The 14,874-nt window shown below is 45.0% G+C and overlaps 1 protein-coding gene across 1 annotated transcript in view; it reads right to left on the bottom strand.

The window, feature by feature from the left end:
- Positions 1 to 8,475: 8,475 nt before the first annotated feature.
- The window catches only part of LOC127006497 (carbohydrate sulfotransferase 11-like), a 74,888-nt gene continuing 68,489 nt past the window's right edge, over positions 8,476 to 14,874 (bottom strand). The window contains exon 5 of the mRNA XM_050876436.1: positions 8,476 to 9,672. Coding sequence (XP_050732393.1) covers positions 9,330 to 9,672 — 343 coding nt within the window. The 3' untranslated portion in view covers positions 8,476 to 9,329. The remainder of the gene's footprint in view (positions 9,673 to 14,874) is intronic.

The following is a 14,874-nucleotide window of genomic DNA, read 5'->3' as shown; positions in this document are numbered from 1 at the left end:
GTGTGAGCCGGGAGAATTGACTCCGGGTTACTTCCCCCCCCATATTGTTTCTTTTAGGTGTCTTATCAGAGCTATCAGGGATTAGTGTGGGAGTGGACCGGGGTATTTTAATTCGGGAGTTCGGTGAGAAAGTCTAACTTGACAGCCAACACCATTCGGGGTCAGAGTCGGTATTTCAGGACCTGTCGGGCGCTCCCCAGTTGCTGAGGAATGGGTGGGCAGTGCAAGGTTGCGTGTCTGGGTGAATGTTTGTGAACGAGCGACAGGTAGGATGTCTGAGCACCTATTTCCAGGGGGTAACTCGGCAGCGAGAATGCTACGGGCGGACTAGTCTGTTCCCCAGCTTATGGCCCCGGTGTGAGGTTGGCTGGGATATTCATGTCCGCTCCCAAACTTTGCCCAGTTCAGTCAGAGAAACGACCCCCAGGGGTACGTAGGGGCTAGTGGACCGACAGGTACCACGAGGGTGATTCAGAGGGATGTGTCAGCGCAGTCGGGGAAAGGAAGTCCCCTTGGTAGTAAGTTCTCCCCTCTCACACACCGTTTCCTTGGGTTCGTTCGTTTGTTTGTTGGAACATGTATGTGAGAAGGCAAGGTGCCGACAAGCCGCGGAAAAAAATCTATTTACCGGGGGAAGGTCTCGTGTAATGCCGGGATGTGAAGGCAGGAGAAGAACCTTAGAAGTATAAGGACAAGACGTAGTTTAAGTCATTATAAGTGATTACAAGTAGTTGTAAGTAATTATAAGTCACTGTAAGGCCATCATAGATATGTAAGAATGTAGTAGGTATTCTTGATCACAGCCCATAACAGAATATATCCCCCCCCCCCCCCTCAGACTACAATTACACCATATGGCGCAATACCACGCCAAGTATTTTCCCGCCCGGGAACCTAGCGTCGGTCACCCATCCCTTTCCCCCCCTTTCCCCCTTACCAGCGCACGCATCTCGGAATTGTTACCAGCCCTTGCTTGTCAGTCCCCTATCAGTTAAAATCACCCTTACATAGATTTTTTCCGCTGCTCCACATGAAATTTCGTCACCTTTCACGTTAAGAGACCATATCCATGGATAAACTACCCTAGTCTTCTCTTCATTTTGAATTAAAACGTGATAGATTATTAATCCGCTACTTGGCCCCTCTTCCCGCCCCTACGGGGCCGCCGCAGGGCTAGTATAAAACGCGGGGAGCGTCGTTTGAGGGCATCTTTCTCCCACTCACCCTACTCCGACTCAGTTATTGTACTCCGTGATTTTTCCCTCCTCCATCCCATTTTTCCCCCCTAAATTGCTCCCCCAGAGTTAATTACCGTCTCCCCTTTAGCCAATATGTGTCTTAATTATCCTGTAAATGCATTTCTGATCCCAGTAAATGAAATAAGCTTGAATTTTCGCCCACTCACCCTCCTACTCACAGTCTCGGCGTCCCAGTCCACCCACCCCACACACACGAACCCGTGTATCCACCCCGATCTGTTCTTTTAGTTGTTAAACTCAATATTTCTATTCTTTCCGCAGTAGGAGTTGTAGAAGAGAGCCCTGCATGCGTTCTTGGAGCCATACCAGGGGTAGGAAACGGGGAGTCGAGTCCCCCTTACAATTTCCTCCTGCACCCCCTATTGCGGGAAGTAATTTTGGGAGTATATAGGCCAGTAATCTGTGCTTTATCTTAAGTGTAAGAAGTGTTAGTGAAATAAGAGGCTGTATGTTTGGTCTTTACGACGGAGATGGTTCTCGTCGTGTATGGTTTTTTTCCCGGAAATATATCGTTCCCCCTCTCTGAGTCTCTTTCATACATCATATGTACCTGGTTTTTACAATAATTGTACACCCGCCCAAGGGTAAAGATTTCGTGGAGAATCCTCAGCCTTATTCTGGTTATCATTATGAGAGGAGAAAACTAGAAATCAGTCGTGTGTCCATTCGCCCATTTCCGTTAGTTTCGGGTAAATCATGCCTTCAAGGAGGAGTTAATTGTAAACCGTGTCGACAGGTATGCCTATGTATTACCTTCTAAACTAAGTCACAGGAATAAATGTAAGCACTCCTATATATAGGCCTTTATTTCTTGTCACTCCCCGTTGTGAGATTTGTCCGGCCGGCTGTGAGTTAAACTAACCATTTACCGGCCCCGAGCCTGCCCCGCTCACCTCGCTACCCTGCCCAAGGGATCAGAGTCTCGCTCTGGGTCATTTTAATCCCTCATTAAATCCTTAGTCCTTTCTATACACATACTCTTAAGGTTCCCAGTGAGCTACCGGTGACGTAGTTCATCGGTAGATCTCTGGGTGGTGGCAGCAAAACTATCCCCAGGGCGAGTCCCCCTTGTTTTTCCTCAGATATCCATAGGTGAATTCCCTTTTTTTTTTATTTTTTTTTTTACATCATTTAGTGCCCCGAATTTCCGGGCACGACACTCAGCCCCGTTGTTGGGCCTCCTCCTTGAAAGAATTGGGTATCTCTCTACCAACCGTCTGGGGGGTTGCGCGGCATGCACCGCTTTCCTCCATTGGGGTATATCCCCAACGAGAAAAAAAAAAAAAAAGTGTATAAAACGGTAATTAAACCATAAGAAAACCATATTTTTTTTGGCATTCAATATTTATTTGTTTCACAACAAATGCAGAATGAAAACACAATGTAAACACATGACACAGTATGAACACCACAATGAAAAACAGTAGGTACTGTTTACAAAGGTTCTTGTAAACAGTACTGTTTTTCATTAGGTGGTGTTCATACCCCCCCCCACACACACACACACTAACCGTAACAGTAACCATTACTCACCACGCTCACATGAATTTAAATGTGGCGCGTACGATATATTTCAAATTGTTTAAAACAAACATTTAAAAAAACAACAACGCAAGCGGAGAAAATACGTAAGATTTTCAACTTACGCCGTAAGACTTGAAAATCACCGAAATTACGTAAGACTCAAAAAACGTAAAACTTGACAGGTATGGGTGCTTGTTGATTAACTCTCTAACAGTTGGATTACATTTCAAGATGTAATGCACTGTGCCATGCACCAGCTGCGGGCTTACTAAAAATCCTCTCAATTTTTTCCTTAACTCGTGGAATCGAGTGTAGAAATTAACTCATTTCTGTTTAGCAGTGTCTCAATTATCTCCGGTCTCCTCCTTATGCACATTTGGCTTATACTTTCCCACACTTTAAGTACGAACTTGCTCTACAGATTCCAATTTTTTGGCAGCCTCACTCCTCACGTTCTCATCATCGAAGTACAATGCTACCTCCATTAGTGAATCTTGAATCAGTGGGTAATCTGAATACCTTGTATACAAGGCATTATTATGCCTGGGAGACTTCATCCTTCATGTCTGTTGCCTTCTTTTCCTGTATAGAAGCTTTTACAAATAAGAGATTCTTCTTCACTATCCTGCCTCTCATTGTCACCTCAGCCAAGCTGGATTCAGCACAGTCAGCAAGAAATTAAGCGCGTCAGCAACTGATCCCAGCTCCTTTTAATTGCACCTTCACAGCCCTTGATTCAACCTCATCCTTAACTACAGATATTTCTTCAGTTGATTCTTGCTTGAATCCATCTAATTTTTCCACAATTTTGGTAGCCAGAGATGCTTTATGAAGGCATGGGTTGCAAATCCAATTAATTTTAGGTATCTTCTCATGCTTAATTTCGTTTCCCTATTGTCTCATTAACACGTACCAGAGAGTAGTTCAGCATGCTCTCTAAAGACAGATCCTCTCTTTCCACACCACACTATATACATTCACACAACGTACACACCATTTCCTAAAATTTAAAAAAATCAAAATGGCTAATCGAAACAGCCTCGATCGGAGTCCCCACCAGGGGGAAGAGGGGGGAAGGCACAAATTCCCCCAGGGAGGACTCCCCTTTTGGCTGTCGACTTAAGAGGTGTTTTGATAACTCCTCAGACCTCTTTCTCATCAACTTCTGCAACATTCACGGTCTTCGTTCCAATTTCCTTCTGTGGAGCACCATATCCCTCATCCTCTAAACCTCGCCTTTTCTTCCTCACCAAAACACAGGTCTCGGCGGCTACTGACAGCAATCTCTACTCTGTTCCCTCCTACTATCTCTATCCTAAATTTCAATCCAAAGCTGGATGTTGAGCCTATGTGCGCAACGACATCACTTGCTCTCGTGCCCACGACCTTGACTCTTTTGAATTTTCCACCATCTGGCAAATACTTCATTGTCACTATTATTAAATACATCTGTGCTGTTTATCTCTCACCTAACTTTACTATGTAAAATTCTTTGACTACTTGAACTCTAAAGTGGAGCACATCTTGACCCACTCTCGACCTGCGCTGAAATCTCCATCCTAGGAGATTTCAATGATCACCACCAGCTTTGGCTTTCATCCTCTTTCACTGACCAGCCTGATAAACAAGCCTACAACTTTGCTATCCTCAATGATCTAGAGCAACTGGTTCAGCACCCTACACGTATTCCCAACAGTCTTAATTGGGGAGACACCCAACATACTAGACCTTTTCCTTACCTCTAACCCTTCTGCTTACTCTGTCAAACTGTTCTGTCCGTTGGGCTCCTCCGATCACAAACTTATTTCTGTATCCTGTCCAATCGCTCCTGTACATCCTCTGGACCCACCGAAGAGGTGACGCTTCTGGCATTTTGCTTCAGCTCGGTGGGATGATCGACCTGAGGAAGTACTTTTCTGATTTCCCATGGAATGATTACCATATCCTTGATGATTACTGCTTCCAGGAGAGAGACCCCTCTGTGTGTGCCCAGCGCATCACAGAGGTGATTGTTTCTGGAATGGAGGCATACATTCCACGTACTTTCTCTATTCCTCACGTTAAAAAGCCTTGGTTTAATCACGCTTGTTCTCATGCTGTCAAAGATAGAGGGGCAACTCACAAAAGGTACCAGAGCCTTCAAACTCCTGCTAATCATGATTACATTTCCGCCCGGAATCGTGTCAAATCTATTCTTCGACTTACCAACAGCTCTTTCATCTATAGTTAATGTCAAAACCTTGCTTTCTCTAATTCTTCCAGACTTCTGGCACCTAGCCAAAAATATCTCCTCCAACTTCACTTCATCTTTCCCTCCTCTTCTTAACCCTGATGGCAGCACCGCCATTTCATCTATCTCTAAGTCTGACCTTTTCACTCAAACTTTGTGACAACTCCACTCTGGATGATTCTGGGCATATTCCTCCTACTCATCCCCCCTCTGACTCATTTATACCTGTTATTAAGATTCTTCAGAATGATGTTTTCTATGCCCTCTCTGGCCTCAACTCTCAGAAGGTTTATGGACCTGATGGAGTGCCTCCGCCTCCGTGCTGACACCCTGCCTGGTCAAACTCTTTCGCCTCTGCCTGTCTACATCTACCTTTCCTTCCTGCTGGAAGTACGCCTTTATACAGCCTGTGCCTAAGAAGGGTGACCGTTCCAATCCCTCAAACTACTGCCCTATAGCTTTACTTTCCTGTCTATCTAAAGCTTTTGAATCAGTCCTTAACAGGAAGATTCAAAAGCACCTTTCCACTTCTGACCTTCTATCTGATCGCCAGTATAGGTTCCGCAAGAGGAGTTCTACTGGCAATCTTCTTACTTAACTGACTCTTGGTCATCCTCTCTTAGCCGTTTCGGTGAAACTTTCTCAGACATATTGAAAGCTTTCAATAGAGTCTGGCACAAGTCTTTGCTTTCTAAACTGCCCTCTTTCGGATTCTATACCTCTCTCTGTTCCTTTATCTCCAGTTTCCTTTCCGGCCGTTCTATCTCTGCTATGGTAGACGGTCACTGTTCTTCCCCTAAACCTATCAACAGTGGTGTTCCACATGGCTCTGTCCTATCACCCACTCTCTTCCTGTTATTCATCAATGATCTTCTTTCCATAACAAACTCTCCTATTCACTCATACGCTGACAACTCCACTCTTCATTATTCAACTTCTTTCAACAGAAGACCCTCTCAACAGGAATTACAAGACTCCAGACTGGAGCCTGCAGAATTCTTAACCTCAGACCTTGCTATCATTTCTAATTGGGGTAAAAGGAACCTTGTGTCCTTCAATACCTCCAAAACCCAATTTCTCCACCTATCAACTCGACACAAATCTTCCAAACACCTATCCCCTATTCTTCAATAACACTCACCTCTCACCTTCTTCAACACTAAACATCCTCGGTCTATCCGTAACTCAAAATCTTAACTGGAAACTTTACATCTCCTCTCTCAGTTAATCAGCTTCCTCGAGATTGGGCATTCTGTATCGTCTCCACCAGTTCTTCTCCCCCACACAGTTGCTATCCATATAGAGAGGCCTTGTCCGCCCTCGTATAGAGTATGCATCTCACGTGTCGGGGGCTCCACTCACACAGATCTCTTGGACAGAGTGGAGTCTAAGGCTCTTCGTCTCATCAGCTCTCCTCCTCTTACTGATAGTCTTCTACCTCTTAAATTCCGCCGCCATGTTGCCTCAATCTTCTATCGATATTTTCACGCTGACTGCTCTTCTGAACTTGCATGCCTCCCTCCCTCCCGCAGACTCGCCGCACATGACTTTCTACTCAAGTGTGGTGCCCTCGGCGTATGTGGTATGTGGGGGTTCACAAGAAAACAAAACTAAAAACCATAATAAAAAAAAAATAACCGCGAAACCAATTCGTGGTGTGGAATGGAGTCTAAGACAATCAAGAGAACGTTAAACTACTCTGACAACCCTACTCTCTCTTCGTGTCTTTGTTAATGAAGAGGAAAAAAAAGAATTTTGGTAGCGTGTTAAGGGGGAAAGATTGCTCCCTCTTGCACGAGGGGGCACGGGCCTTTGCCAAGGAGCAGGGAGCCGACAGACCGACTCTATCGGCAATCGAAATCTAGCCGACCAAGTCGGTCTGTCGACGAGGACTGGCGTGTCTCTAACTTTATTGGGGGGGGGGGGGGGGGAGGATTGCTCCCTCTTGAACGAGGGAGCATGGGCCTTTGCCAAAGGCGGCCCGTTGCAGGAAGCCGAAAGACCGACTCTATCGGCAATCGAAATCTAGCCGACCAAGTCGGTCCGTCGACGAGGACTGGCGTATCTCTGACTTTATTTGGCAAACATCACACAGGTCATTAGGACAAGCACAGCACATTGAATAGGTGTTTGTTTGTGTATGTGTTTGTGTGAATGTTGTTTGTGTAGGTTGACATTTAAGTGTTGGTGTATGTGTAGAACAATGTGTAAAAGTGAACAACAAGAGGACAGACGGACAGTCAAAGATAAACGAGTACACGAAAAGTTAACAATGAAGACGCGACACAGACTGAGACAATATTAATACACTTAATGAGTCTGCTCTGCAGCGCCCATTTTCTTAAGTGTCACTGAGGGGAAGGAGCACGCAATTTGAGCGGTGACTGCTACAAGCCCAGGGTCAACCTGGAACTGGGTTTCAGAGCATTTGAGAAGAGTGCCCCGCGGCTCTATAATGAGTTACCAGGGGATGTTAAGAACAGTGACAGTCTGGCAATCTTCAAGAAAGCGCTGAAGACTCACTTATTCACTAAATCCTACGACTTAACAAATATGAGGATTGAGGACAACTTTAGGTGCTAATATTACTGTTATAATGTTAGCGGCCCTGTGGAGCGCTGCTACGGCGGCGGACCGGGGCCTGAAACCTCATCAACGGTAAACGGTAAACATAGTAGCTACATCCTGTCCTGCCTCTATCTACGGCAAGGAGTCTAGTTTTAGAATAGATTTGTAATAAATTTATTAAAATTAAAAGAGAAATAAAATATTATATTAAAATACATTAATAAAGGACTAAAAAAGACTACACATTGAACTGGTCACTAAAAAGATATTGGTGCAATTGTTTCTTAAAAGATGGTAAAGATTGTACATTCCTTATCGAGAGAGAGAGGCTGTTCCAGAGTGTTGGTGCAGCCATAAGCGTGGATCTTGCCCCTGTATTGGTGCGTGCTTTGGGAACATGCAGCTGATGCTGCTGTCTGGTAGGAACAGTGCTCATGTCACTCACATATGACAAATAGAACATTTCCCATTATGATGTCATAGATCATTACGCCTAGTTCGTACTCGTATTTTTTGTTTACCTTCAGCCAACCGAGTTCCTTTAAGAATGGCGTCACATGGTCACGTTTGGCACCGCCACCCATTGTATCTTTTGCAGCATAGTTTTGCAATTTTTGAATTTGTTGCATGTGTGTTTTATTAGCGGTGCCCCATATTTTTATTCCATAATTAATTATGCTTGATACAAGTGACTGAACAACTGTAATTCTTGTCTTTTTGCTAAAATTCTCTTTTATACGATTTATATACATAATGGTACTAAAAATCTTACTACTTATTTTGTTTGTGTGCGTGTCAAAAGTCAAGTGAGCGTCAAAATATACACCCAGGAGAGAGAGAGAGAGAGAATAATAATAATAATAATAATAATAATAATAATAATAATAATAATCGGTTTATTTCGGAGATGGCAGCCGTTAGGCTGAAAATGTACATATTAAGATTACAAAGTGTTACTATATAAAAATTACAATATGAAAGGGGTGTGGGGGTAGGTAATTTACAAGAACGGAGGGAACGTTGTGGTGATGCTTGAGGGGTGAGGAGGTGGAGGAGTGCGGTGTGGTAGAGCGATGAGGTGGGAAGGTAATCCTCTTCTGGAAGGCGAGTAGGTGTTAATCCGAGGTCATCCCCAGGTCAAAATGCTGGGTCAGGTAGCAGCAGGTGGCCGGAGAGCAGGAAGAGGTGGTATCGATGGTCACTCAGAAAGGGGCTTCGAGGTGGAGTGCTAATCCAATACAGGTGGCGAGACAGATGTGAAGACTCGGAGCTGTTCCTGGGAACAGACTGCACAGCCTTGGTGGTGAGCAGCCTGCACATTGCCCCCACCTGAGTGATGAAGCCTCCACTGCACTGCACCTAACCAGACTTCAACAGCAGGATGGGTGGGCTGGTGAGCCTGGGGAGACCTCGGGGAGTCAGCAGGAACTTGATGGAAGGCCGCGGCGGCGACACACTCGGCGATCTGTGTCCTCCCGGTATACCACACACGCACTCCACTCACTGTCTGTCAGACTGTCACCATGGTTTCACTTAATGTCACAAAAAATAACTTGCTAAGTTGTGTTTCTTGAAGTAGGTTTCTTGATGAAAGGGGAGACGAGGATGAAGGGGAAGGGGAGAGGCCAACAGGCTGGCCCCGGGCTGCTCCTTTCGGAGCGCCATGATCCACGTCCGACCTCGGTCAGGACTGGGTCACAAGTGTGTGTGTGTGTGTGTGTAAAGAAATTGCAATCCAACACAATATACTACAATGGACTGTATTCCATCATCTCAAAGTCATACTTATAAATATTGTACAGACGGTCAAATTCCTCACCAGATAGCTGACTTATAAGTCCTCGTACATTAGTGAATGAGTCTTTGTTGCTGGCCCAATAGCTCGTATTCGAATTAGAATAAGACTTTCTATCATTGACTTCAGCCTTTGCATTTGCAGATCCTTTGCAGTGAGGTTCATCACTCGTTCTAACGCCCCCCTTTTTTGAGGTTCCTTGTGGTCGTAATGTATCAGTTTTCTTCACGACCTCGGTCTTCTGGTGGCAATGATCTTCTATGATTCTTGTATCCGATTCAAAACATTCAGCTTTACTGAAATATCAAGTAACAATAAATATATTACTACATTCTTGTCCAGAAGTTACTGTGAACACCACTACACACACAATCTCTCTCTCTCTCTCTCTCTCTCTCTCTCTTATTTTATATATTAAATCCGAGTCGTGAAATGAGATAATGGGAAGTTGGTGAAAAAGAGGTCCAGGGGATGTCTTAGGCATTGAATGTGAACTTTTATTTGGTGAATTAACTCAGGGAGACTGCAAAGAGGAATAGAAGGATCAGATATACTAAAACAGAGAGAGAGAGACAGACAGACAGACAGATGTTATTATTAAAGATTTATCCCTAGTATCACTAGGAGAACGGGCCCTTGTCCGAAGAAGGAGGGAAAAGATCCCTCCCACCTGCACGAAGGAGCACGGGCCTTAGTCAAAGGCGGCCCAGGGTGCCGGCGGACCGACTCTATTGGCGATCGAAATCTAGCCAACCAAATCGGACCGTCGACGAGGACTGGCGTGTCTCTGACAGACAGAGAGAAAGAGAGAGAGAGGGGGGGGGAGTGATTGTGTGTGTGTGTGTGTGTGTGTGTGTGTGTGTGTGTGTGTGTGACGGGTTGGGTCAGGACACCAACAAAGGTGCCAACCCTTTTGGGGAGGCGGTGGTTGAGTCGTCAAAGTAACGGCCCCGTGTTCAGGAGGACGCGAGTTCAATCCCCGACCGGTGCCACCAAGCTGGGATTTTTCAGCGGCCGCCGAGTGGCTTAAAACTACCCACATGCTGTCCAGAAGACCACCTATCAACCCAGACTCTAGATTCTAGGATCAGAGATGAGCTCTGTGAGGGCAGCATGAGCCAATGCAAAATGGCGCCACTATAAACACTCGCCTGCGCCAGAACGGGCTGGGCCGACCATCAGGACCCACCGGAAAGAAGCCTTGGACCGACCATCGGGATCCACCGGGAAGAAGCCTACCGGCGCAATAGGCCGCAATGTAAAAAAAAAAAATAAATAAATAAATAAATAAATAAATAAAACATACCCTGAAACTAGGGGTTAGCGAGTTAGGGAAAGGGTGAGGAACAGTCACTCAAAAAAGTCTTGAAAAATAGTTCAGGTTTTGACAAATATTAAATAATAACAACGATAATAAGAACAACAAATAATGATAATAAAATAATAATGATTTTATTATCATTAATAATAATAATAATAATAATAATAATAATAATAATAATAATAATGCAAGATGGCGCCACTATAAACACTCGCCTGCGCCAGAGCGGGCTGGGTCGACCATCAGGCCCCACCTGGAAGAAGCCTTGGGCCGACCATCAGGCCCCACCGGGAAGATGCCTACCGGCGCAATAGGCAGCAACGTAAAAAAAAAAAAAAAAAAAAAAAAAAATAATAATAATAATAATAATAATAATAATAATGATATTTTTCATTACTTTTATTATTTTTTTATTTTTTATTTTTTTATTTTTTACGTGCCAGCCTAGAGCGCCGGTAGGCTTGTAGCAAGTCAGCGCTTAAAATCGCGTGCTCTCCCTCGGTGACTGAAGGAAAATGTGGTACGGCAGCACAGACTCTTAGTTCGTAATTGTTGCTGTCTCCCGTCGCGTCCTCATTGTTTATCTTTATCGTTAATTGTTCATTTTCAACTGTTTGTCCACGTCCTACTACACATCTCACACACATTTTGTACTCCACAGTATGTAGGAAGACACCTACCGAACGGGCGCAAGCCACTCCCGGTGAGGTATATATGGGAGGTGAGAAGGGAGCTGAAGCCCTCCAAAGACCCTTCCCATGTCCTCACTAACCGTTTCCCTATTGTCTCACCAACACCGGAGAGTAGTTCAGCATGCTCTCTAAAGACAGATCCTCTCTCTATCCACACCACACTACATTCACACAACATATACACCTTTTCTCAAAATTCAAATTTCAAAATGGCACACCTACATCATGCCTCGGAGTCCCCGCCTGGGGGGAGGACCACAAATTCCCCCAAGGAGGACTCCCCTTTTGGCTGCCGACCCGAGAGGTGTCTTGATAACTCCTCGAACCTCTTTCTTCTCAATTTCTGCAACATTCGCGGTCTTCGTTCTAATTTTCATTCTGTGGAACACTATCTCTCTTCCTCTAAACCTCACCTTCTCTTCCTCACCGAAACACAGGTTTCTGAGGCTACTGACAGAAATCTCTACTCTGTTCCCTCCTACTATCTCTATCCTAAATTTCAATCCAAAGCTGGATGTTGCGCCTACGTGCGCAACGACATCACTTGCTCTCGTGCCCACAACCTTGATTCTTCAGAATTTTCCACCATCTGGCTAAGACTTCATTGTCATTCTATTACTAAATACATCTGTGCTGTTTACCTCTCACCTAACTCTACTAACTATGTAAAATTCTTTGACTAGTTGAATTCTAAAGTGAGCACATCTTGACCCACTCTCCCTTCGCTGAAATCTCCATCCTAGGAGATTTCAATGTTCACCACCAGCTTTGGCTTTCATCCTCTTTCACTGACCAGCCTGGTGAACAAGCCTACAATTTTGCTATCCTCAACGACCTAGAGCAGTTGGTCCAGCACCCTACACGTATTCCCGACCGTCTTGGAGGCCGACCCAACATTCTAGGCCTCTTCCTTACCTCAAACCCTTCTGCTTATTCTGTCAAACTATTCTCTCCGTTGGGCTCCTCCGATCACAATCTTATTTCTGTATCCTGTCCTATCGCTCCTGTACACCCTCTGGACCTGCCGAAGAGGCGATGCTTCTGGCATTTTGTTTCAGCTCGGTGGGACGACCTGAGGATGTACTTTTCCGATTTCCCGTGGAATGATTACTGCTCCCAGGATGGAGACCCCTCTGTGTGTGCTTAGCGCATCACAGAGGTGATTGTCTCTGGAATGGAGGCATACATTCCACGTACTTTCTCTACTCCTCACGCTAAAAAGCCTTGGTTTAATCACGCTTGTTCTCATGCTGTCAATGACAGAGAGGCAGCTCACAAAAGATGACAGAGCCTTCAAACTAATGCTAACTACGAACTTTACATTTCAGCCCGGAATCGTCCCAGATCTATTCTCCGACTAACCAAAAACTCTTTCATTAATAGAAAATGCCAAAACCTTTCTTTCTCTAACTCTTCCCGTGACTTCTGGCATCTAGCCAAAAACATCTCCTCCAACTTCACTTCTTCATCTTTCCCTCCACTCCTCAGCCCTGACGGCAACACTGCCGTCTCATCTATCTCTAAGGCTGAACTTTTCTCTCAAACTTTTTTTCTAAAAACTCCACTCTGGACGATTCTGGGCATATTCCTCCTACTCATCCCCCCTCTGACTCTTTTATGCCTGTTATAAAGATTCTTCAAAATGATGTTTTCTATGCCTTCTCTGGCCTCAATCCTCAGAAGGCTTATGGACCTGATGGGGTGCCTCCTATTGTCCTTAGAAACTGTGCTTCCGTGCTGTCACCCTGCCTGGTCAAACTCTTTCGCCTCTGCCTGTCAACATCTACCTTTCCTTCCTGCTGGAAGTATGCCTTCATACAGCCTGTGCCTAAGAAGGGTGACCGTTCCAATCCCTCAAACTACCATCCTATAGCTTTACTTTCTTGTCTATCTAAAGCTTTTGAATCAATCCTTAACCGGAAGATTCAAAAGCACTTTTCCACTTCTGACCTTCTATCTGATCGCCAGTATGGGTTCCGCAAGGGGCGTTCTACTGGTGATCTCCTTGCCTTCCTAACTGACTCTTGGTCATCCTCTCTTAGCCGTTTCGGTGAAACCTTTGCTATTGCGCTGGACATAATATCAAAAGCTTTTGATAGGGTCTGGCCAGGCCGACAGAATTATAGAAGGTCGGCTCACCAGGGGCTCTACTTTGGTTCCAGTTGGCGCAGGGGCGGGGACACCGTCCGTGGCGTGGCGTGACGTCACGCCTATGATCGGGTGGTGGCCTGGCCAAGTCAGTGGAGTCAGTCTGAGTTTGTGAAGTGAAGCGTTCACATACCATCACTCCGTTTCCCTGGTGTTAATAATTCACGCTGAAGATGCCTACCACGTGTGCAGTGTTTGGTTGCCATTCCGTTTATGAAAAAGGTGTAAAAATAACATTCCATACGTTTCCGAAAGACGAAGACACAAGGCAGAAGTGGATTACTGCGTGCAGAAGAGGAGATTTTATAAATCCAACCGCTGCACATATGTGCAACCGGCATTTTGAAGATAATGCATACGAGAGAAACCTTATGTACGAGCTTTTGGAAATACCACTACCCTCAAAGCAAAGAAGGCTGCGACCAGGGGCCGTACCAACGCTGCACTTACCAATAGTAACAAGTAAGTTGTGTTAAACTTAAGTAATAAATAATTCAATAGTCAGCATATCCTTGCAGTTATATTTTGAAAAGTTGTACTACTATTTCATCAAGACAAGTGACCAGCAGGGCTTTTTAAAGGTTATAGGAAGAAGAATATGCTAAGGGTAGCGTCATCAAACAACGTAATAGAGGATTCTAATTAGGCTCAATAAACAATATTGTGATATCATTACAGTTTGCAATACAATATACAGCAGCGTTCTGTGCCTCTATTTAATTTTTGTTACTACCGTTGCAGACTCCGTAACAATTGATGATATTCTAGAGAGGAGAAGAGGAACAAAACGATTCCTAGCAGAAACAGATGTCGCTAATGGAGCTGCTGCAACGCCTGAGAGCGAAGGTAAACATAATTAAATGTATTCTTTACTTTAGTTCTAGCTACAGGTCATTCACATATCATGAGAGAGAGAGAGAGAGAGAGAGAGAGAGAGAGAGAGAGAGAGAGAGAGAGAGAGAGAGGGTAGGTTCCTAAATCCCTTGTCCTCTGTTTTTTCCTTGTATCGTTCTCATGCGGTGGGGAGGGAAGAAGTTGGGGGTGGAAGGGGAGGGGGTGTGGAGAGTAAGGAGGTGAGGAGGGTAGGACAAAGAGGGTGAGGGGATGGGAGGGAAAACAGAGAGGTAATAATGAGTGCAAGGAGAGGGGTGAAACAGAAATGATGGGGAGGAGGAAAAGTAAGTAAGGCCGGGTTTACACTACCAAGGATAGCGGCTACGGCAGCCCCGGACCTTTCAAATTTGAAATTTAAAGCCCAATACGGCGGAACGGGTATGCCTCACTCTCTCTCTCTCTCTCTCTCTCTCTCTCTCTCTCTCTCTCTCTCTCTCTCTCTC

The sequence above is a fragment of the Eriocheir sinensis genome, chromosome 33, assembly GCF_024679095.1.
Source record: "Eriocheir sinensis breed Jianghai 21 chromosome 33, ASM2467909v1, whole genome shotgun sequence".
Classification (NCBI taxonomy): domain Eukaryota; kingdom Metazoa; phylum Arthropoda; class Malacostraca; order Decapoda; family Varunidae; genus Eriocheir; species Eriocheir sinensis.
The sequence above is the reverse complement of the archived record's forward strand: the minus strand, read 5'-3'. Positions and strand labels throughout refer to the sequence as shown.